The 23310-nt window shown below is 37.2% G+C and overlaps 2 protein-coding genes and 1 long non-coding RNA gene across 4 annotated transcripts; 2 read left to right on the forward strand and 1 right to left on the reverse strand.

The window, feature by feature from the left end:
• Nucleotides 1-509: 509 nt before the first annotated feature.
• On the reverse strand, nt 510-7521 carry LOC124255288 (bifunctional protein GlmU-like). The gene is made up of 3 exons (XM_046689161.1): nt 7440-7521; nt 3995-4162; nt 510-3810 (listed from the first exon to the last, which is right to left on the reverse strand). The coding sequence occupies exons 1-3, from the start codon at nt 7443-7445 to the stop codon at nt 3565-3567; spliced, it is 420 nt and encodes a 139-aa protein (XP_046545117.1). The 5' UTR covers nt 7446-7521; the 3' UTR covers nt 510-3564.
• Nucleotides 7505-21513, forward strand: LOC124255287 (putative E3 ubiquitin-protein ligase UBR7). Of its 2 annotated transcripts, none has more exons than XM_046689159.1 (12): nt 7505-7571; nt 7769-7923; nt 8834-8967; nt 11227-11287; nt 11885-11980; nt 12211-12264; nt 13380-13485; nt 15227-15471; nt 16581-16706; nt 18227-18392; nt 18537-18598; nt 19543-21513. In XM_046689159.1, exons 2-12 carry the CDS (start codon nt 7774-7776, stop codon nt 19636-19638), a joined length of 1296 nt encoding a protein of 431 aa, XP_046545115.1. In that variant the 5' UTR covers nt 7505-7571; nt 7769-7773; the 3' UTR covers nt 19639-21513. The 2 variants fall into 2 exon arrangements, with proteins under 2 accessions (XP_046545115.1, XP_046545116.1); XM_046689160.1 differs by having other exon boundaries at nt 7535-7592.
• On the forward strand, nt 9743-10447 carry LOC124255289. The gene is made up of 3 exons (XR_006892665.1): nt 9743-9875; nt 10379-10384; nt 10418-10447. It is a non-coding gene; the product is annotated as an uncharacterized LOC124255289 (long non-coding RNA).
• Nucleotides 21514-23310: the final 1797 nt, after the last annotated feature.

Below are 23310 nucleotides of genomic sequence, written 5' to 3' on the forward strand. Positions count from 1 at the left end.
ACGGATTTAACCAATCACACAACGGCTGCTAATTAGGGTTTGGCGGGACTTACAAAATGGATTTTCTCTTCCCTGGTCCCCAAAACTGATCTCATAACAAATGAAAACCCGCATAAAACACAGATACATGACCCGCAGAATATATGCTTTTGGGTTTCTGTTGACATGGCTATCATTAGCTAATATTTCCACAAGCTGACAAAAGTTCAAAAGGTATGTGTGAATATCACCCGTTTAACTGTAATCACTTCTCCCTGAAGATAAAAGTGAATCATGTTGGAGAAGATCCGTGTATATATATATATATAGATATATATATATAGATATAGATAGATACATACATACACACACACACACACACATATATATATATATATATAAGTTATATCACAGATTATCAGCTTTTTATGCGAGGAAAGACCGAAGTATGACCATTTGTAGCATCTTAGACAACAGTGCTGACTAGACTTAACCCTGGATGTGTTTTCAAATTTAGACATCAAGAACAATTTATCAGTAACATATATCCTTTATTCAAACACATTTTACATTATTACAAGGCAATAAATCTTGGCACCAAAATGTAAGAGCAACAATCAAACATTTGCTTTCATACCTCCACATAACCAAATGTACTGTTCTAGACACATACCCAAGTTATCATTCAGAAACCATCCATTAACTGACCTGTCCTATTCTGTACTGTACTACAGTAGAAAATAACTTGAAAATTAAGTAAGACAAGTTTGATACAATGACTATCACAAACAGAATTGTAATTGTGTTGTATATTTTAGTGACAGCTTCATAAAATTGGAGGTGTAAAAATATGTTGATTAACTAGATTAAGTAATAGTCAAAGACCATAGCTGGGCCAAAAATTAAAACACTAAACAGAAATGTATTCACTATTATCTAATGAAATAAGCTATTTCAAAAGTGATATGTACATAATTGGCAATCAGCCATAGTGACATTTTGTATAGGAGTACCATGGCATTGTCTTAAATCATGTTAGAATTCCTTGGGCATGTAATTAGAGACACAAATCTTCAGGTTTATAAGCTCATAGGCTTCAAAGATGTCAATACAGCAGAATAATAAGGCCACTGGCCATGGTTGCACCCAAACAAGAAAATACGCCAATATTCTGTTAAAATCACATGGCCTTATGACACAGTAATAGTCTGTATCCTATTTGATTAATATGCATGTATATGCAAAGAAATGACCGAGTTATTGGTAAAAGTTCCAATACAAATGCATTGCTGCCATTTTTACAATTACTGAGGAATGGTTGTTTCAGAAGGGATGTTATTAAAGTTAATGATGGAAGGTGTAAAAATGCTCCATGCACACCTTGAATGTTCAGGTAAGCTAGAAATGGGGAAATTCTGTTGAGGATCCTGTTCAAAACACAAAGTGAGTGGTGGACATTTTAATGCATTTATCACTGGAGAAAAATAACAGTATCTGTAATTCCTAGGGTGAACCAATCCTTTAAAATATACATGAAATGAGTTCTACCCCAAAATTCAATACATAAATGGCCTTATGTAACAATCCAAAAGTCACTGAACTCAGGTAAATATTAGCCAAAACTTGGTCAAATAAGGGCCTCCTTTCATGATTCTGAACTATCAAAGATATATTGTTACCTACAGAAAGGATGCTAGGCCAAACAGCTGCAACATCTGTGCACCAGATCAAACACAGATGACAGAAATGCATTGTCTACCCTGTGACTTGCATTACTTCATACATAACCCCCAGATGTGGCATTAAACAACAAACAAACTTCACACATAAAAGCAGTGAAGCAACAGTGCTGGTCATAGAAATGGAACCATGTCAAGCACCTTAATGTTGTCACTCAAACTGGATTGGCTAAAATAGACCATACTTTGCTCATACTGCACTAAGGGCATAAACAAAATTGCCACACACACTATCACAGGCTTAAATCAAGTTGAAATCATCAGACAGTAAACAGTCAGAATGGACACAATAGAAACAGTTGTTTAGCATTGATTGGTGTTTGTTTTTTAATGGTGAAATGGTAATAAGTTGGCATATAAATAATCAAGTCTTGATCAGACAAACAAGTGGTTGATATCACGAGCACCTGGCAATCATACTAGCCACATGGCCTGACTATCCAATTTATTTAGTTGTCCCTTACAACAAGCAATTAAAACAACAGTTGGGCAAAACACTGCTTTCAAAAGTAATTTATTTGTAGTACGGCATGTCAGCTTAATGTGAGATTAAAGCCTAAACAGATGCAGCTATCAGTTACTTAACACTATGGCAACATAATCAGTACAAAGCACATCCACAGATATCTGGCAAGGGACACATCTCTGCAAGGTGTTTTGCAGTGGCTTAGATGTGAGAGGAAAGCCCAAGCAGATGCAGATATCAGACACTTAACACTTCAGTGAATATATATGGCACTTAGTAAGCTAACAACAAAATCAGGAAGCAGCAGGATCCAAACCAAGAACTCAGCAAGGTGAATTGCAGTGACTTAGATGATTGGGCCACCCGTTCCTTTATAAATGCAGATAAATGTTAGATAATGGTAGCACTGTACCCACCTCTGCCTTGATTTCTTAATACAGATATCAATGAATCAGCAGTAAAAAATGTATATAGTTCCTGAGGCTCCAACTTCAATGGTACTTGACCAGCAAATACCAGATTCAAATATATTGCACAAGTATTAGCTCAATATGTGAAGACCTGTTACTCAGTCTATTATATATCATGCCAGAAAATCATCTTTCACAAAAGAACTGCTCAAGTCTTGGCTTACTATGTGAAGAACTACTTCTCAACCATTATTTCAAACCAGTAAATCTATGTAGGATTCCAGCATATTTCAGACTTGTGTCGTGATATTTAGATTCCATACTTCAATTGAGGTACAGGTGGTAATACAGGCATCCCTCGTAATAACACCACATGCAATATCGTGGATTCAGTTAAACCACAGGGTAAAGCATGGCTCCCGAAAAGTTCCTGTGATTACATGCTGCGCAATGAGAGCACAGCTGTGATTTCATACACTGTTTATTACAACCATTGTAGAACATTACCCTGAGAGTAGTCATGCCCACCTTCTCTTGACAGTGTCTCATAGGGTGCCATTAGCAACATTTGTGTTTTGGGGGTAACCATTAACAACTGGATTGATCTAATAAAATATGAGTCAACAGATACTGAATTTGTGATGACATGAATTGAGAATTGAGAAGAGCCCTGTTTACCTTATAAGCTGTTAACCCATAACCTGTCCTCCCTAAAAGCATATGCATTAGATAAAAACTCTTAACATGTAGTTCCTATAACAGATTTATCTCATAACAAGAAACAGTTTGACATTGCACACTATTCAGCCACAACATTGATTACTGCAAATAAATTCAGTGGTGAATGTTCTCTGGATTAGCTCAAAGCGAGGTAATGCCATTGTTGTGTATCTTTGTGAGGACAAAATATTAATGTGACCAAATTTATCTGTGTATTACAGTCAGCTACTACTGTGATCTAGTAACGTGTTTATTTTCTATAAATTGCAAGTTCATCATAGCCGGTCTCAAGGTCATCTTCTCGTTCGAACTTTGCCCCTGTGCATTCACCAATTACAACCTCAGCAGTTGTGTAAACAATGAGGTCACCAACAACATGACCTCCAATCACATGACCTTCAGGATCACTCAATGATATATGAAGATGTCCATTTTCGCCACCAGAAAGCGTGCCAACAAGGGAGACAATCTCAAAATGACCAGTCAGCTCCTTGATCTATGGAAATAAGTTAAAGATTTTAAGAACTTAATCCAGTTAACAATGTCAGCATGTAATGGGATCTTGAAGTTACATGAATACAAATTTTAGCCATATTCCAGCCATATCAAAGGAGAACAAACTAGAACAGAGCATCAGAATATTGTTCCAATGTACTATCAAGTCCCATTATGAATATTACCGTTGCGGAATCTGCCATCCTCAGCTTGGCCTTGGTAACACTACCACAACAAGTCATCACAAAGGCAGCCTTAAGTCCATTCATCTTCACAAAGTCCAGCATGGCCTGCTGTATGTCTTGTTTGGGTCGTAGTCGGATAGGGTAGCAGGTTAGAGGACTTGCTATGGCCTAAAAGGCACCTTAGATGTCTTAGTAGATGTTTTCATACAGATATGGAACACTTAAATTCATGGCCTTTCCAAGATGTTTTGTTAAAGCCTTCAACTGTCATTTTGAAGTTTTTCAATTTGGGTTACTGCCTTGCTCCATCAGTATTTGTCTTTAAATCCAACAAACTATATCTTAGTAGTAAGAGCATGATTATCCCAAAGTTTCCAAAAAGATATATTTTCACAACCAACCTCATATAATTAAGTTTCTCATGAATTTTAACAATTTTATAACAAATGTATGTACCTGTGTACAAATGCAAGGTTTTTGAAACTATTTCAGCGATTTTGAAGGCTTTTAATGGTTGACTCCAAATATAGAGGGCTTTTCTAAAGTGACTTTAAATGCAAGGCCTTTTCAAGCATGTATGAATCGTGGTGTTTCTATCACAGAATACAATTCAATCTGAACACATTGTTAAAGGAATAAAGGGGCACTGATCCAGAGCGATTAATGTTTCTCGCCATCAGTCTAATTATGAAACCTAGCTGCAAACTTGTCAGCCCCTGCTCCCTCGACGGACACAGACACAGGGCTGGGCTACTGTCCACCTTAGCAGAATTACTTCAACCTAAACAGTGGGACACAAGGAAGGGTGGATGTCCATCAGATGCTGTCACTTCAAAACATCCCAGGTAGTTCTTGTCTGATTGTAATAAATGTAATAAAGTGCCCAGCAGTGGAGGCTTTTCAGATTTTCTAATGCCTGGATGGTATAGTGACTGATCCAATTTGATCCTATTTCTGTGTTTTTTACCTCGATATTTAATCATATCATGTAAAAATATTCTGTCTATTACCTATTAACAACACACATTTGATTTATTTGAATCCGTAAACTAAACAACCCCTCTTTGCCATTGCTAGAAAATTCTGAAAATTTACTTAGGTAAATAGTTATATAGTTTTTAACACAGCAAATGCTTATATGTATTTCTTATGCCACAATGAAGTTCTGTTCATATCCTCAAAACAATGTCGGCCCATAAGTTTTTTCAGGCAATTAAAATTGCATGCAATACAGCGATTACTACTCCCTTGCTGTAACCTGTGTTTGGTGGTATAAACCTACAAATGTTATTGTCATCATTCACTTGACAGTCAGTTAATGAATTTATAACAGGTATAATTAGTGGTAATACCACTCAGATTACCGGACAAAGGTCCCCATTTGGCATTACTCGTGTCTAGAGTAAATACTCAACATCATAAATTAAGGTCTGATGTGGCAAATGTATTACATATGTAATATGCGCATGGAAGTGCAGCAAGAGGAATTATCAGCTGAGTTACAAAAACAAACATCCATCAAAGGATTAACCGATAACATGCTGATTTTTTAATTACTTTTATCTTGCACAGCGGATTTCTCAAAAGGTAGTGTTTATGCATGTAGATTTACTAATCTATACTGAATACACCCTGTCGTAAAGTGCCTGTGTAAAAACAATGTCCTTCCTTCAAAGGATTAACTGCCAATACGTGGATTGATTGCTCATTATTGGCTAACTAAATTACTTTTTAAAAGAATGGCAGACATCATGCAATTAGTTGCCAGGGGTGCTATCTTGGGTGACCAATGAGACTATATACCAGGGCTCCAGATAAATTTTCAACATCAGGAGTACGTACTCCCTATTTTTTGAATATAGGAGTACTGGAAAAAAACTTAAGAATTCATTCAGAGTACTGAATGGAATTTAATGTAGAATCAGTAATCTTGTGTTTCGTTTCATATATGCACCACAACATTGCTCTCTTGTGTAAACAGGTCAATAAACAATAAAACAATACTTTTTCAGATAAGTACGGCTGTAAATGATTCTAAGACCGTACACCATTGCTGTGGTGCGTATGTGCTACATTTCCTAATTTATTTCCTACCGTATCGTGCATATTTTTTATCCGTACATACGCCGATACGGCCCTTATCTGGAGCCCTGATATACCAATGTGAAAAACCTGAAACGATGCATAACTTTTACTCATATTAGACTGTTTAAAGACACATAGCCTGACAGTGTTGCTTTAACTTTAGTCTCTTTTTATTTTGATATTTGCATTTTGTTTTTATTCATTTGTGGTAGCATTCAACAGAATCAATTTTTTCGCTGTGAAGTGTGATGAGACAGACAGCATACACTAAGTCGCACTTAGGGCGTGTGTGTGAAATACGATTCACGTTAGCAATCAATAAAATGTCTAGATATTACCCGTCATGTTATAAATGCACTATAAGTATAAGCAGATCGTGTGCATTTTATTAAGTTTCAAGATGCATACAAATATGATAATTAACTAACTAGGATTATTAGACAAAATATAAAGATGTACATTGACTGCGTTATTTTTCAGTCCTAACATTTTTTACCACTGACAGATGGTTCAACTTCAAACTGTTTTCATTTCTTATCATAATAATGAAGATGGAGGTCACGAACCATTCAAGAATTCTGGGATATCATCCGGGTACTCAGGGGAGAAAAACAATAACAAAAGCAACAACCAGTCCACAGAAATTGCCCTGGATCAGTGCCCCTTTAAAATCTAGATCTAACTTATCAGGATGAAATTGAAAATGTTTCCTGAGTATACCAAACTCAAGGCAATTGGATTATACTGTTGGATTATAGATTTTTAGATATCGCATGTGTTCAGACGACACTGCTTACTGTGGTTATAATGAGGGATGACGCATCATTCAGACACAGCAATTTATTGAATGGTGGCTTGTGTTAAGGAAAATATTTCCAAAGACCCATAATACTATGATAGATATTTTATCAGTTTACAGAGGAGAGATTTCAATAAAAGTCACAATATGATAATGATATTGTATTTCCTCCTAACGTTTCATTTCTCCTGTGTGTTAAGAGATGACATTAACATTTTCAAAATCCTTATTTTCACCTTCTTACAAAAATACTGACAACCCTGGTCATCTGACCTAAACATGAACCCGCGAAAGCTTCTGTATATGCATCGATAGCGAGAAGAAGAGCTATTTTCAGATATGTTTACATGACTAGATGAGTCAGTCAACACATAAATATAGACATCAAACTGCGGATGTTTTGATTATGTGCTAACAACATGTCTGCCGTTTGTGAATTATTCACTGTTGGCAATGGTATGCCGCTGCAAGTAAGAGCAAGCGTAGCAGATGAAACCCTATAGAAATGCTAAAATGTATTATATCAACAACAAAATCACACCAGTGTTCCTTATGACACACCTGCATTTTAAAATAAAGAAGCTTCGATCAGTGGTTTTGGTCGTCTGATGAATGACAGGGCAGAAATTCAAGAGTGACCTCCCCTTTCCCGCGTTCCTCGCAATGATCATTTATTGCGTAGGAGTGGAAGAGGTCAGAAACTTGATTTTCACGGTACTTTTATGCTCTTTAACAGCCTATATTTCATGCACTTACTATGTATTACTATGTATAATTTTCTCTTTACACAGAATATCCAAGTTCCTTATGTGAAATCTAAGGCCATATACTTACATGGATGCTCCCTTGTGCTTCCTGTTGCAAGTAAACACAAATTTTACTTTTATCAGACAAAATGTCAGAAAAGCCTGAATCAAGCGGAAAGGCAGACGCTGAAGACACTGGTGTATCTATGGTGGATATTCTAGAGGAAGAAGAACGACTTGAGGCTGATGCAAACGCCGTTCTAGGAGACAGCGACGACAAAAATTGCACTTATCCTACGGTGACGTTTAGTTTTATTTAGGCAGTGGATAACTTGTAGAGAGTTTGTCATTTCGTAGAAAGCAAAATGAACAAGATGTTTCAAAAATGAATTGTTGGACATGATGAGAACACGACAGCCCCTTCAAGGAGAGATCCTGAAAAATATCACCATCTTCTCATTTTCTCATGTTTCTACCACTTTCAAATGTATTCTGCATCTATTCTGTAAACTCGAAAATTAATACCGATTGACGACTGGAAAAAACGCCATTAACAAATACTGATAACGTCACAGTATAATCCTCGCTCTGCTTGTGACTGTTCAGAATGTCACAGATCATGCATGGCAACACTATCTTCATAATGATTTATAACTTAAGTACTCGGTTTGACACGACCGTTATTTCATTAGTAAAAATCTTAGTGCACATTTTGAAAGACAGCTTTTTACAATACCCAAATCTAGTTGTGTTGGATAAACTACAGTTTTATGACTGACAGTTGATTATTTGATTTTACTCAAGGAGTCTGAACTGTTGAATTTTTTAATCATCAGAATTTTCCGACTTTTATGTACTTTCATTTGGATGAGACCAAATATTCTGACTTATTATGATTTATCAGTACTTATTATTATATATTTAGAGACCCTATAATAAACCTTTATCATATGGTCTCTGGTGTAATTGAGGCTTTCCCAAGGGCCATATGAATTGCAGCATGGAAGTATATTGTGTCACCAAATCTAAATGTCAGCAAGATTGTGTACATGATATAAGAATAGCTATATATTCTAATGACATATCATTATAAACTCTGCTACCTTCATTTATGTTCTTATACCAAATTATTTCCTTGGAATCTTCGAATTTAAATAAATAAAATCTCAGTCAGTTATTCGTGTGCTAAATGTTGTATTATTATTTCAGGGCTACGTAAAGCGTCAGGCATTGTATTCCTGCAGCACATGTAAAGCAGCAGGGGCGGAGCCTTCTGGTGTGTGTCTCGCATGTAGTTATGAGTGTCACGAAGGACATGACCTCATTGAGCTGTATACCAAGAGGTACATGTTTTTACAAACTTGAGAAATGACAGCGAAATGTGATCCTGGAAACTACTTATATAAATCAAAAGGTCCAGATAGCTCATGATGATGCACATGCTTGAAGAATCCCTTACAAAAGTATTGGTTAAATTAACACTGCTGAAAAATGTTTACCATATTTACTAGTGGATTACTAGTCTTAAATGATAATTATCAACTAAAAACTGTTGATTACGGTAGATATTTCTTTTCATGTATTTGGATACGAGTTTGGTAATAGTATATAAACAAGATTAATTCTCTGTCAGTAATGCCCTTGATGTATATTATTGTTGACATCTGAAATATGCTTAGCACTTTGGAAAGGTTAATTCAAATTTTGCTGTTTGATACCATTCTTTACGGGACACACTGACTAGTGTTTGTTTTCAATGAAAGTCCGGCATTAATGAGTACATCAAGGATTGGGCGGCTCGGAGTCAGTATAATATGTCTGAATGGGGTATTCATGCTTCACTGCGGCATGGTATCTCAGTATGCTAGCACTATAAAACCAGCTTCACTCTGGGCTAGTACAAGCAGCCGCACAGGCATGTTCTCTTTTTGCCTACATCCCAATTCGCCTACAGTCTTAAAACAACATTTCATGGTCTGTTGACTGTTGATTACGCAATAGTAAACTAGTGGCACCCCTATGATCTAAAAGTGCACTGTTCTAGTTGAAGTAGTTAAAGGACAAAAAGACATTTTTAAAAAAAATTATTTCTGTTATTTGTCTGTTATTTATTTACACTGTTAATTGTCCATTTTCCGATCACAATGGTATTGACATCATATAACATCATATTACATATGCTTAGTGTTAAGGATGTTTACTTGTGCGGATGTCCATTCTCACTTCATCACGAACACATTGTCTCAGTCTGGTGAGGAGTCTGGTCTCTTCTTCATTCATCAGAGGAGGGTGCTTGTGCTCTGTGACGGAAGATACGTGGTCACCAATGGTACTGCACTAACCTTTACATTTATCTATGACGCACTTCCAGTGTGTGGCTACCTGTCTCACAACATTCAGTCGATACTTGTGGCCATCATGTAGTTCCTGTCTTCCTCCTCTCTGAGACAAGATGAACTCTGCCCTCTGCAGGTTAGGGGCGGTGGGGTAGCCTAGTGGGTAAAGCGTTGACTCGTCACGCCGAAGACCCGGGTTCGATTCCCCACTTGGGTACAATGTGTGAAGCCCATTTCTGGTGTCCCCTGCCGTGATGTTGCTGGAATATTGCTAAAAGCGGCGTTAAACCAAACTCACTCACTCACTCACTCACTCACTCACTCACTCACTCTGCAGGTTAGCCATTGTGACTCACAGTGCTTGGCGAACGCTCCATTTTATATGGTTAAGTTGGTTTAAAGCATATTAGTAGCAGAGAACTGGGTATTTTATTATAACCTTGTTTGAACTTCTTAGTGGATGCACCAATCCTCTTTACTCAACTACATATCCTTATAACAACAGTATTTTACAGTGAGAAATTAACTACATATCATCATTGCTTTTACAATTTAGCGTGTGCATTAATCCCTTTCATTTTATGTTAACTGAACTAAACTGAACTTTATTTCAACTCAGGCCGCAGACAGCGGCATATGAGGTTACAAATATGTTACAATTAAATAATATTCATATAGTTATATACAATGTATGTGCAGTCGAGTATTTCATATATACAGATGAATAAGTAATGCATTATATATATAGATAGATTGCAAATCTATCTGCAAAAAGATTGCATAAAGATATTAGAAATATTTAGATGGAGTATTTTTACCGAAGATTCTTAAAAACATTTGTTTTTGTATGCGAAATGGGATGTAAGCGAAATCAATGGAGACTAAACTGCCGCACATACGCATACATACGCATGCACACCTGTCATATGAGCGAAATATTCTCAAGCACGACGTTAAACCCAATTTCACCTCACCTCACGCCAGTCATATGAGTGAAATATTCTCAAGCACAACGTTAAACCCATTTTCACCTCACCTCAGTGAAAGTCCCTCAAACATTGAACAAGGTCAAGAAACTTTATGGATTGGGTGTCTGGTGACTTATATGATTGCCTGTCATTGTATCCAGATTGTTCAATGACTGGTTCATCTGGTTCGGAATTGGTTATTACAAGTTGTGTAATGAACCTGTAATGAAGCTGAAATATTGCTGATCCAGCCAGTCTTTCATGCGAAGCTTTTACAATCATTTTTCTTGTTTTCTAGATTTTTCCGCTGTGATTGTGGAAATTCTAGATTTCCTAACCAAAAGTGCAAACTGTATCCTGTAAGTGTTTATTAGTTTCTTGTAGTATCTTTTCATACATTCGTCTGTGGATTATGTTTATTGACCAGTTGAGTTGATATGAGTGTTACTTTCCAAACCTCAGTCTTTCGTAACATGACCTTCTCACATGCTCAGAGGCATTAATTTAGTACAATTTATGGCAGTAATTTGACTTCTGTACTTCTCACATCTGGGACTGGACTTCCAAACAAACTGCAAGTGTCTGACATGGAACCCAACACATTAGGTTCTATGCTGAGGACAATCGCCAGTCATAGGAAGTCAAATTTAAATCTTTTACTGTTTGACACATGTCATCAAATCACAGTTTTGTAGATCGATGCTCATTCTGTTGATCACTGGATTGTTACAATTTTTGTCTGGTCTAGACTCGATTATTTACAAACCATCGCCATATAGCTTGAATATTGTTGTGTGTGGTGTTTAACAACAAACTAGCATCACACAGGACGCTCATGTTTGTTTTGGATCGGAACTTTGAAAACAGGGTTGTTTAGGGTTTGTGGAACAATGCCACTCTGCACTGTTGCTTATCATGGTAATTTGGTAAATATATCTTCTGTTTTTGTTGTTTAGGATAAAAAGAGTGTTAATCCATCCAATAAGTACAACCATAACTTCAGTGGTTTGTACTGCATTTGTAGTCGACCCTACCCAGACCCTGATGATGAGGTAAGTATGCTCCACCATCCTGAATGGTTCATTGAACGTTCGTAATTTAGCAGTTGCATTTTTTGTGTAATTGACAAGCATTATATTTTAAACCAGGGGTCCTTCGTTTTTACCTGGACATCAGTTTGGGGGACTATTTGACAATGACAAAAAAATTTCTTTACATTAAGCTGAACCTTTTCAAAGCAGCATTAAACGCAGCTGACACGCTCTACATTTTCTGTTACTAGGTAGATGATGAGATGATCCAGTGTGTGATATGTGAGGACTGGTACCATGGACGGGTAAGTTGGAGAGCGGGGAAAATAATCATTAATGTTACCGCTAAAAAAGCAAAAAACAAAAGTTATATTGTCAACATAGCCTGTAAATGAGTGATAGTTATGTTAAATGATCATTTTCTTTCTAAATGAATGTGGGGCAATGGTGGCCTAGCCTACTAAGGTGAGACAAGATTCTGTACAGAGTGATGTCTCACTGGCAGGTCAGAAACCTATGACCTTGGGTTCGAATCCAAATTCACCCAGATTATGTTTCTGGGTTTGTTAGCAGTGCGCTATACTCATGCTTGTGTGTTGCTCCAAGGTGGTTCACTCCTTGAAATCTGCATCATTTTGAGTGTTCCTTTCACATTAAGCTCCCATGTAATGATATAACTGTTGAAAGCTGCTTTAAAATAAACTTACTTAAAGTGGCGTTAATTCAGACGTACTAACTTGTGTATAAAGACCTCCATTGTTTCTGCAACTAAGGGCTGTGGTGATGTTTGTCCAAAAGTGAAGGTGTTGTTTTAGAGTTGTTTTCTAGGGCTGTAACGATGCATCAAACTATCGATGGATTGCAATTGTTGAGTTTTGATAGCAGTTAATCGATGGTAGAGATGAAATACTATCAATGCATCGATAGTATGTGTGACTTTAAATAGTTTAGTTATTGTCTTCCGTTGAAGTGCGCAGTGCAAAATACAGGAAGTACCAGATTTGTTCACTTTGATTTAGAGTTTTCCGCCCGTTATCTCTTAAACAAACATGACTGTTTACTTGATCTGTGTTTCAAGTGTCTTGTCAGTTATTAAAAGGGACTGAAACTAATTCAGTCTGTTTTCATTTCATGTATACTATACATTCATTGGGAAATGACTTCAAATGAGACAATCGAGAAAAAACTATTGCAATAGTATTGCAATAATTGGTCGCAATAGACAATCGCTATCGCAATAGTTGTTTCCCCCTCACTAGTCACCCCTAATGACAACTATCCTGATTGGCTGGTACTATGTGTTTTGAAAAACTGAAGGTGCAGTGGTAGAGTTGTATCCCGTTGTTGGTGTTGATAGGTATCACAATACAGCTGATGTGAATCACACTGCCAACTGCTCTGATTGGCTGGTATGTTTCAGCATCTGGGTACAACAGTCCCTGACAACCAGGATTATGGCGAGGTGGTGTGCACGGACTGTATGAAGAGGCATGACTTCCTCTGGGCCTACACACTAACATCTCAAGGTGACCACTTTAATAATTAACTTAGCCACATTGACAATGTTGTTTTCTGTCCATTCTTCTTCTATTTCGCCTATCATTTTGATATTTGATATTGAGAATGTGCTATGCAGTAAGTACTGGTATGTGATGTACAGTAAGTTTCACTGCTGTGTATTGTGGTGTTTGGCACTATCTCAACCTTCTACCAATGTGGGAGTGATGGGGTAGCCAAGTGGTTAAAGCGTTCACTCGTCACACCAGAGACCCGGATTCAATTCCCAACATGGGTACAATGTGTGAAGCCCATGTCTGGTGTCCCCTGCCGTGATATTGCTGGAATATTGCAAAAAGCAGCGTAAAACTAAGCGGCACGCTCGCTCGCTCACTCACTCACTCACAGGTTCATTTCTTAAGTGGCTGTGTCTCTCTGTTCTCAGAAAACCAATGCTTGAATTTAGCAGTTACTGACCATCTCATTTAAAAGAGCTGCCTTTTTCCTGACATATTTATTCCTGTTTGTTAATCTACTGCTACTGTTGTAGTTTATCTTGCCTCTCACTGTGATTCACGGGTCGAACATTGTTTTGATGCTACTCTTTCTTAATTGACTACTGACTTTGTGGGTGTGTCAAGTTATGTGTAGAAATTAAACAATCACCTGATACACATCATTCCACAGTATGTGTTCCTTTGTAATTGTCCCCCGCTGCAACACGGAATGCGGGACTATGCATTCAGCAGCGTCCGTATATGTCCTGTTTCTTGTTAACGTGATATCTCATGAAATGTTGTACCCAATGTCTTCAAATATTGTGACAGCCTACATTGGGAGATTACTCAGACACCAGTCCATTTGGGTGACCTTGACCTGATTTTCAAGGTCACCACAACACTTTGACCACTTTTAAAACTGTTGTTACCGTGATATCTCATGCACTGTTGTACCCATTGTCTTCAAATTTGGTGACAGCCTACATTGGGGGATTATGCAGACACCAGTCTATCCTGGTGACCTTGACCTTATTTTCAAGGTCACCATGACACTTTGATCACTTTTGAAACTCTTCTTAACGCGACATCTCATGGACTGTTGTACCTAATGTCTTCAAATTTGGTGACAGCCTACATTGGGGGATTATGCAGACACCAGTTTAAGTGCACTCACGAAGTAAAGAAGTTGTTATCCATAAAGTTTGTCTATATGTACTTCCCAGCTACTAAAATAATACTCAAAGAAGTTAGATGAATGCTGTAAGTACACTCACGAAGTAAAGAAGGTGTTATCCATAAAGTTTGTCTACATTGTACTTCCCAGCTTCTAAAATAATACTCAAAGAATTTAGATGCTGTAAGTACACTCACGAAGTAAAGAAGGTGTTATCCATCAAGTTTGTCTACATTGTACTTCCCAGCTTCTAATATAATACTCAAAGAAGTTAGATGAATGCTGTAAGTATCACTCACGAGTAAAGAAGTTGTTATCCATAAAGTTTGTCTACATTGTACTTCCCAGCTTCTAAAATAATACTCAAAGAAGTTAGATGCTGTAAGTACACTCACGAAGTAAAGAAGGTGTTATCCATCAAGTTTGTCTACATTGTACTTCCCAGCTTCTAAAATAATACTCAAAGAAGTAAGATGAATGCTGTAAGTCCTGAGTCGGAAGGACTTCATAGCTTGTTTTGTTTTCTACATACAATATACCTACTGTATGATTCCTGTAGTACAGTGACCTCAAGATACCCCTTGCTGAACATTTCAGCCACCATGATGAAGAAGGAGGAAAGTAACACAGAAGTTGATGTGTTGGCCAGTGACAGTTCCGACCAGGCCAGTTACAGCATGAGCGCTGGCACCAGCAGCCTTGAAGCTAGTGCCTCCAACGTCAGCTTGGGCAACCTCTCCGGTAACAGTGACGACCCTGACTGGTCTAGTAATGACCCTAGGTTTGCAGCTATTACCAAGAAATATCCAGCCAGGTCTGAAGGTGCTTCTGGCTCAGAGAGGGTAAGGGTGTGTCCAGCAATGACTGAGCTTTCATATCCTCCATGATGGATTTTCGCTTTTGAAATAATTATCTGAATTGGTGTGCTGTAATAATTCATGTGAATTCATGACAATGTTTATGGATAACATCTTACCTGTTTGTCAAGTGAATACTCTAAAATGAGAGGCGTGTTGAGTTAATATTTTTCCCAGCCTACATATTGATATGTTTACACAAGTTACAGTTAGTTAGTATTAAAGCAAAGATACTTGTGTGTGAGTGAGAGAGTGTGTGTGTGTGTGCATGAGAGAGTTAGTTAGGTACTTAGCTATATGTGTACAGTTTTATGTGATGCTATTCAACAGATGTGGCAGGCTTCCATTACAATTTAATTATATGTCTAGAGCGGTTAAATATTGGTGTAGGTTAATTCAGTTAGAATCACATCGACTCCCATTTCAGGGTTATAATATGTTGAAATCGGTTTAGGTATACAAAATAAAAAAACTATCTGTCACAGGATTTGGGTGATAGCAAGCTGTCACAGGATGTCGGTGATAGCAAGGCATTTATGAAGCAGTTTAAACTTCGGCTTTCAGATAATCTCAAACAATCATGGTCTGCCACTGTTCATAACCTTTCAGATTCTTTTGCCTACAAACGCTTTAAATCATTATTGCATGTGAAAAGCTACCTATCATTATCTATCTCTCCCTATTTAAAATCTCTTCTAGCAAAGTTCAGGTGTAGCAATTTTGGGTTAGGTAAAGAGGTAGGAAAATATAATGACATACCAATGGCTGACAGTCTTTTCTTACTGTAAATTAGATAATATGAACTGTATTGAAGATGAAACTCATGTCCTTTTTGATTGTAAATTATATAATGATGCTAGAAATAGGTTTATTACTCCATTTTTGTATAATACTGCCAGCAAACAAAACTTAATACACATACTTAACAGTACAGATAAAAATACTATCATAAATGTTTGTAAATTTTTGAAATGTATACATAAAACTAGAGCTGCAACTGTGAAAACACTTTTATGTGCGCTTATTTCAACTAATTTATTTTGTATTATGGGCCTTTGGCCTTTATACTGAATAAAAATGTCTGTATTCAACAGAGCCAGCCATCTGTGGACACATGTCTTCTGAAAGATCTCAAGTCTCGCAAGTATGACGTGAGAGAACATGCCATTTTTTTGCCAGGAGGTTGGAGGCAGAAGCTCTGTCAGTGTGTGGAATGTATGGTAAGGCCAACATAACAAGACAAATAGATAGGTGTTGGGCTGTAACGATGCAAAATACAGGATGTTTTAACTGTTTACTTGATCTGGATTTCAAGTTTCTTGTCAGTTATTAAAAGAGACTGAAACGACTTTAACTTGTTTTTATCTTGTATAAACTATATTTGGGAAATGACTTCATAAGAGATAATTCAAGGGAAAAAAACCTATTCCAATGGTATTGCAATGACTGGTCGCAGTAGTATGTTGCACTAGACTATCGCCTCAATAATCACCGTAGATAGGTGTATGTATGCATACTTTGATTTTTTTCTTTTCAAAATAAAAACACTGTGTTAAAACGTCCCTGAATTTAAGAAAATAGGCACAAAATATCAGTTTCTTGCTGAATTTGCTGGCTTCGGTCCTGCATTTTAGTATCCTTTATAAATCCTTGTGTATGTCAGTTTAGTCTGCTTCCACATGGCCATAGAAACTGGGTTATCTATAGTAAAACACTACACAAACGCATGCACACACTTCCTACCTTTAAAAAATCCCTGTTGCTTTTTCTGTATGGTGCCCAGCCCTGGTTTCTCAGACAAATCGGACGTATCAGTATGTCATTTCACTACCTTCCGCATTCTGTCCACATGAAGCATTGTCCAGAGAGAGACAGACACCTAACCAACTAAAGTGAGAATCTCAAAGGCCAAAACAAAGTTATTTTCATGTAAGTTGAGAGCTGTAGGATAGGATGGTGTATATTTGGATTGGCTATTGATACATAAAGAGATTGATAATTGTTAACTAAATGTCAATTGATTGTTGATATACCAGAGAATTACCTTTGGAAATAATGTCAAAATCAGTCTTTTACTTCTCTAGTGACTGGTACCATATCTCTGTATGATTTACAAACAAAAACAGCATTCTGAACCCAATTTAGAAGTTGCCCCAGAATACAGATGCCACTTTCCACTATATCTCGGTTTAAGGGAGAGAGAAGCAACTAGTACGAGTCAGGATAAGCATTACAAAATAGTTTTACTCTGAGAATGCATATAGTTCTTACCATCAATGGACCGCCTCCGTGGTGTAGTGGTTAGAGCGTCCGCCCGGAGAGTGGAAGGTCGCGGGTTCGATCCCCGACCGCGTCATACCAAAAGACGTTAAAGTATGGTAATTGTTGGTCCCTGCCAGGCGCTCGGCATCAATGGGTACAACAAGGACTGGTCAGCTTGGAGTCAGTATAATGTGTCTGAGTGGGGTATTCATGCTTCACTGCGGCATGGTATCTCAGTGGGCTAGCACTATGAAACCAATTTCACTCTGGGCTAGTACAAGCAGCCACACCTACACATACACACGCATGCCTGTCGTCATATGAGCGAAATATTCTCCAGTGCGACGTTGAACCCAATTTCACCTCACCTCACCTCACCATCAATGATATTTCTTATGTCAGTCTTTGTAGCCAGCACTTGTGTCTAAGCCTTACAATTATATATTCACAACAATTTGACCATGTCTGATTTCTGTAGACCATGTACAAGGACAAAGAGATCCTGTTTCTGACTGATGACCATGATACTGTACAGTCCTATGAAGAGCGTGGACGTCAGAACCATGTGCTGGTCTCGCAGCATGACAAGGAAGTCAATGCTTTGTCACAGATGAACCGGATACAACAGGTGGAGTTACTCCAAGGTGAGGATCTGGAATAGATGTTGTACGATGTGTTCAGATGGCATGAAGCTGTAAAACCCGATGCTCACGTAAAACCTTGGTCTGGAGGAAATTAGAAAGTCATTTGAATGACACAGTTTATATCAGTAATGCGTATTGTTTCAGGTTTCAATGATATGAAGTCCCAGCTGAGTGATTATCTGAAGAAGTTTGCTGAAAATGGAAAGGTGGGTTGCTCAGTTTCAGGCTTTACAGATGACGGACACAGATTTAACATTTATGAGACACAGAAATCAGCCTTCTGTACACAACAAAACATTTCCAGAATACAAAAGAATGTTTAAGACTATTGTGAGTTGGATATAAAGTGGTTCAACACCGCCTGATTGTTTCTTAGTGGTATAGTGTATCAGCCATGCCATAACTGATGGTCTAGAGTAATATTAACTTATCATCTCCATGTCTCCAATTGGGCACTTGGCAGTGGGGTAGCCAAAAGGTTAAAGCATCCACTCATCACACTGCAAACTGGGTTTGATTCCCCACATGGGTTCAATGTGTGAAGCCCATTTCTGGTGTCCCCACCATGATATTGCTAGAATATTGCTAAAAGCAGCGTAAAACTAAACACACACTCACTCCAGCTTGGTACAGAATTTCGATCATGGGAGTAATTTGATTGGACAGTAGTCCTTAGCCCCGTGGAGTACACTGTGAAACAGCAAATACACGATCCTAGCTGTATGCCATTCAAATGAGGTGAATAGCTAGCCATCATCCACCCTTTTGTTCATCAATTGTATGCCATTCAAATGAGGTGAATACCAAGCTATCATCCACCCTTTTGTTCATCAGTTGTATGCCATTCAAATGAGGTGAATACCAAGCTATCATCCACCCTTTTGTTCATCAATTAGACTCAGTTGGCTTCTATCTTACTAGTATATATATCCTGTATATCTGTTAGTTAGCATTCACCTGACGAAGGGGCAAGGAAAAGCTCAGAAACGTTGTGTATACAATAAAGAAGAAGTTGACATCCATAATATTTTGTCTCATACAAGCTATTGTGTGAATAATTCCTTAACATGTATCTGAATACAGTAAAGAAATGATGCACTAGATAATATCAAGAGGTAAAGGGAGCTAACTCTGTTTGTCTTCTGTCCAGGTTGTGAGAGAGGAAGACATCAAAGAGTTCTTCTCCAATATGCAAGCAAGGAAGAGGCAGAAAACAGAAGAGGGCTTTCAGTACAATTGTAAATGAAGACTTCACCGTCAAGAATATGTTGAAAGTCAAGATGACAGCAATCCATTGAACAAAGATATTTTTAGACAGTCTACAGCCTAAGGAGACATTGAAGGTGTATTGGATTATGTTGTATTCAGTTGGGATTTTATGTCTGACTCATTATACATCTCATACAGATTTGTTTTAAGATGTGCTTGCTCATTAGGTGTTTCTTCCCATAGGAACTCAAACTCTTTTTATGTTACCTACTGAGACTTTAGATTTTAGGATGAATGTGTTTTCAGTTTCATCTTTAGGTGCAGATGATTCATTTAGATGGCATTCTGTTGCACTACAGCATTACATTATTTTACACTGGCCCAGTACAGGAGACCTTGGTTGACTGGAATTACGAATATTTTAATAAAACACTATGTTTCATTTATCTGGAAACTTGTTTTTTCTGAAATTTTTAACTGAAACTGATTCAAGTTCAATCAGGTTTCACTACAACATAAGAGATTTTTGTTCTCCAAATTCATTTAAATTCTGATAAAAGAGCATATTATGATTTTTCAGTTTTATCTTTAATTTTTAAAATGTCTTAGTTATCCAGCTGTTAAAATTAAGAATAATTTGAGTGCATCAGTTCAAAGATTATTCACAAGGTGTATTTCCTGTTATTTATTAACTAATTAAGTATACATTTAACAATACCATACATTTTAGTTAGTGTACATATAATTATTGTTTTATCAGATTGTACACAATGTACCATCTCTGTTGTACATCATGGTATTCATCTCTGCTACTGTTTGATTTAATTGTTTGCATTGCTGCAAGTTGTTGAGCATTTAATCATTACAGTTACCTTAACAAATGTTATTACTGCTGTTTGTTCAGTGTTAAGAATGATCAAAACTGTTTCTGAACTTTTCTGTATTTGATTCTGTTCACAATTATTCAGATTTATCAGTTTATGTTAAACCTCTGATTATATGTTTCGGTTTTCTCGATCGAAGCTTTGTAGGATAAGAGCTTGAATAATTTTTAGATTTGTCATGTCGGTGGTAATTTTTATATTAATTTGAACAAAGCAGAAAATACAATTGCAAAAATAATTAAGATTGAAAATCATTTTCTGCTTTTCAGTGCCTGTTGATTATATAGGAATAGTCTTGAATTGATTTGAAACAAACTTTGAATATGTTTTAATAAACCTTTAGTGAAATATAACATTTGTTTCAGTGTCTTGTCAAAAGCAAGATTTTATGGATGTCGACTTCTTTATTGTGAATAACACTCAATTTTCCATATAGAAACAGACTGACTTGACCAGGCCCATAGAATACACTCAAAATTGACATTTCAAATAAAATTCCTGTTTATCATGTGATTTAAAAATATTAAGGAATATGTTACTTCCCTTTGGTCCAGTTTTTTATTTTAATGTATGCATGTAAAATTATTAAGATGAAATATATTCCACAGGAAGCAAATCCTGCAAATAATTGGGTTGCCGGGGTCGCCTATCGGTTAAAGTTTTCACTCGTCATGCCATAGACCCAGGTTCAGTTCCCCACATGTGTACAATGTGAACCCCATTTCTGGGGTCCTCCATTGTGATATTGCTAAAAACAGCGAAAAAACTAAACTCGCTCACTCCTACAAATAATTAACAGTTGCTGAAAGACTGTATCTGTGACTTGTCTCAATTTTTGTTATTTGCTGTTCAATGTCAACATTCCGTCCTTGAGATGTCCATACCCCTCTGTATTCAACAAACATCCTGTCATGTGGGAACCCTCTTCTTGCCTCCCTCCCTTCATTCATAAGATATCACATGATCTTACCTTTTGCAACGGGCGGTGGGGTAGCCTAGTGGTTAAAGCGTTCGCTCGTCACGCTGAAGACCTGGGTTCGATTCCCCACATAGGTACAGTGTGTGAAGCCCATTTCTGGTGTCCCCTGCCATGATATTGCTGGAATATTGCTAAAAGCGGAGTAAAACCATACTCACTCAATACCTTTTGCAAAATAGAAAATTGATATCCTTTGAATTTCATTCAGACTTGTAAAGTAGGTACATGATTTAAGCATTGCCTCAGAATTCATGGAACAAAGCGTATTCATTCACCATTGTTTGTTACTTGAATAATATTGTCATAATTGTGACTATCCCATTGAGCAGTGTTTTTGGGTGAAGTGTATTTGAGCTTTAAGGGTGAATGTGGACAGTGACTAATGATGGTCTGTCGTGTTTGTGTGCTGACAAGTGATGGAGTTGATGTTTTTGAAAGATTGACCATTTTACTGTTACTATACACACCTTGTACAGATGTTGGTGTTTTTATGTTCAGTGATGGTGCAAGTGACTCATTAATAAAATCTATGGTTAACTTCAATTGTTGTTATTGTGTGCCAATTGCTTGTAAAGAACTTGATTTTTTCATTGGTTTAGTGATCATTTGATCCCAAAAATGAAAAAAGGGAATAGAAATCTGATAGCACTATTTCAAATTGCGAGATGTTCAAGCTTTGGTGTCCACCATGAAAACATTTTCATACAATGTTTGTTGCAGAGACCCAGAACATCAGGTTAACCAACAGCAGTGCCAGAATAATAGGGTAACTTTTTGAAAAACATTTATCTGTAAACCAAAATTGGCCTTAAGTTCACAGGATTTTCAAACTTTTTTTATTCATCCCATGGCATGTACAGACATTGAATATGAATATAATACACATGAATGTAGTTGTAATAGTTATGCATATTCGTATGGTAATAGTATAATATTTGTCAAGAAAGGCTTGGCATTTACATGTACCTAGGGTGAATATGATACACATGAGTATCTTGGTAATACTTGCTCATATTCAGATAGTGATGGCACCACATGGATTGTCAGGGTTGAAAAAGGCCTCGGTTCCTCATGCTCTGGTATGACTGGACAATTAACAACCTGGTACAAACACTGTCAGCTGGCAGGGCAAGGTCGTTGTGTGATTTAGGGTGGATATGTGTTCATGCTGTCAACCTCTGGTTTGCTTCGCCAAAAATCACTTCCAGACCACCCAGACAAAACTGGAAGACTGCTGTGTGAAGAGTAAAACAGCTTTTGTAGATTCGGGTAACCATGTTTATATTTGATTTATTCCACAAAGAATACTGCAACTATGCAGATAACATGCAAAAAGTCAGACAAGTCGTTTGAGTTATGGTGAAATTGCCCTAATCTGTCACTATGATTGTCACTATTGATTACCATAGCCTCTAAGAGAAGCTCCTTGACCAGTAAGTCCATCATCAGTCTGTCCTTGAACCACCTTGGAAACCTGGCAGTGCAATAAAAAGTACAAAATGGCCTTCATACTTGAAACCGAATGCTTTTGATTTACTCAGTTCTGAAAGGCTGACAGGTAAATATGGTTTAATATATGCATTTTAATATCACTGACTGAGTAAGAAAGTTTTGTTTTAAAAAAGTCAAATACTCTCGTAAATTAGTCTTCGTCCTTGTCAACCTGTCAGATCAACGTTGGAAGTGAATCGCACATAAAATATCATCAATAATTTGTCGTGAATGTACGGCAGGGACAAATATTGGCAAGTTTGTGTTTAGGATGTGTTTTTTTTACCCTCTTGCGTAATATCAGAAAGTGAAAGGCAATGGAAGCGACACTCGCGGAGGGGTAGTTTTTTACTAA

This window comes from Haliotis rubra, unplaced genomic scaffold (assembly GCF_003918875.1).
Source record: "Haliotis rubra isolate DU_JTF1 unplaced genomic scaffold, ASM391887v1 Scf6, whole genome shotgun sequence".
NCBI lineage: Eukaryota > Metazoa > Mollusca > Gastropoda > Lepetellida > Haliotidae > Haliotis > Haliotis rubra.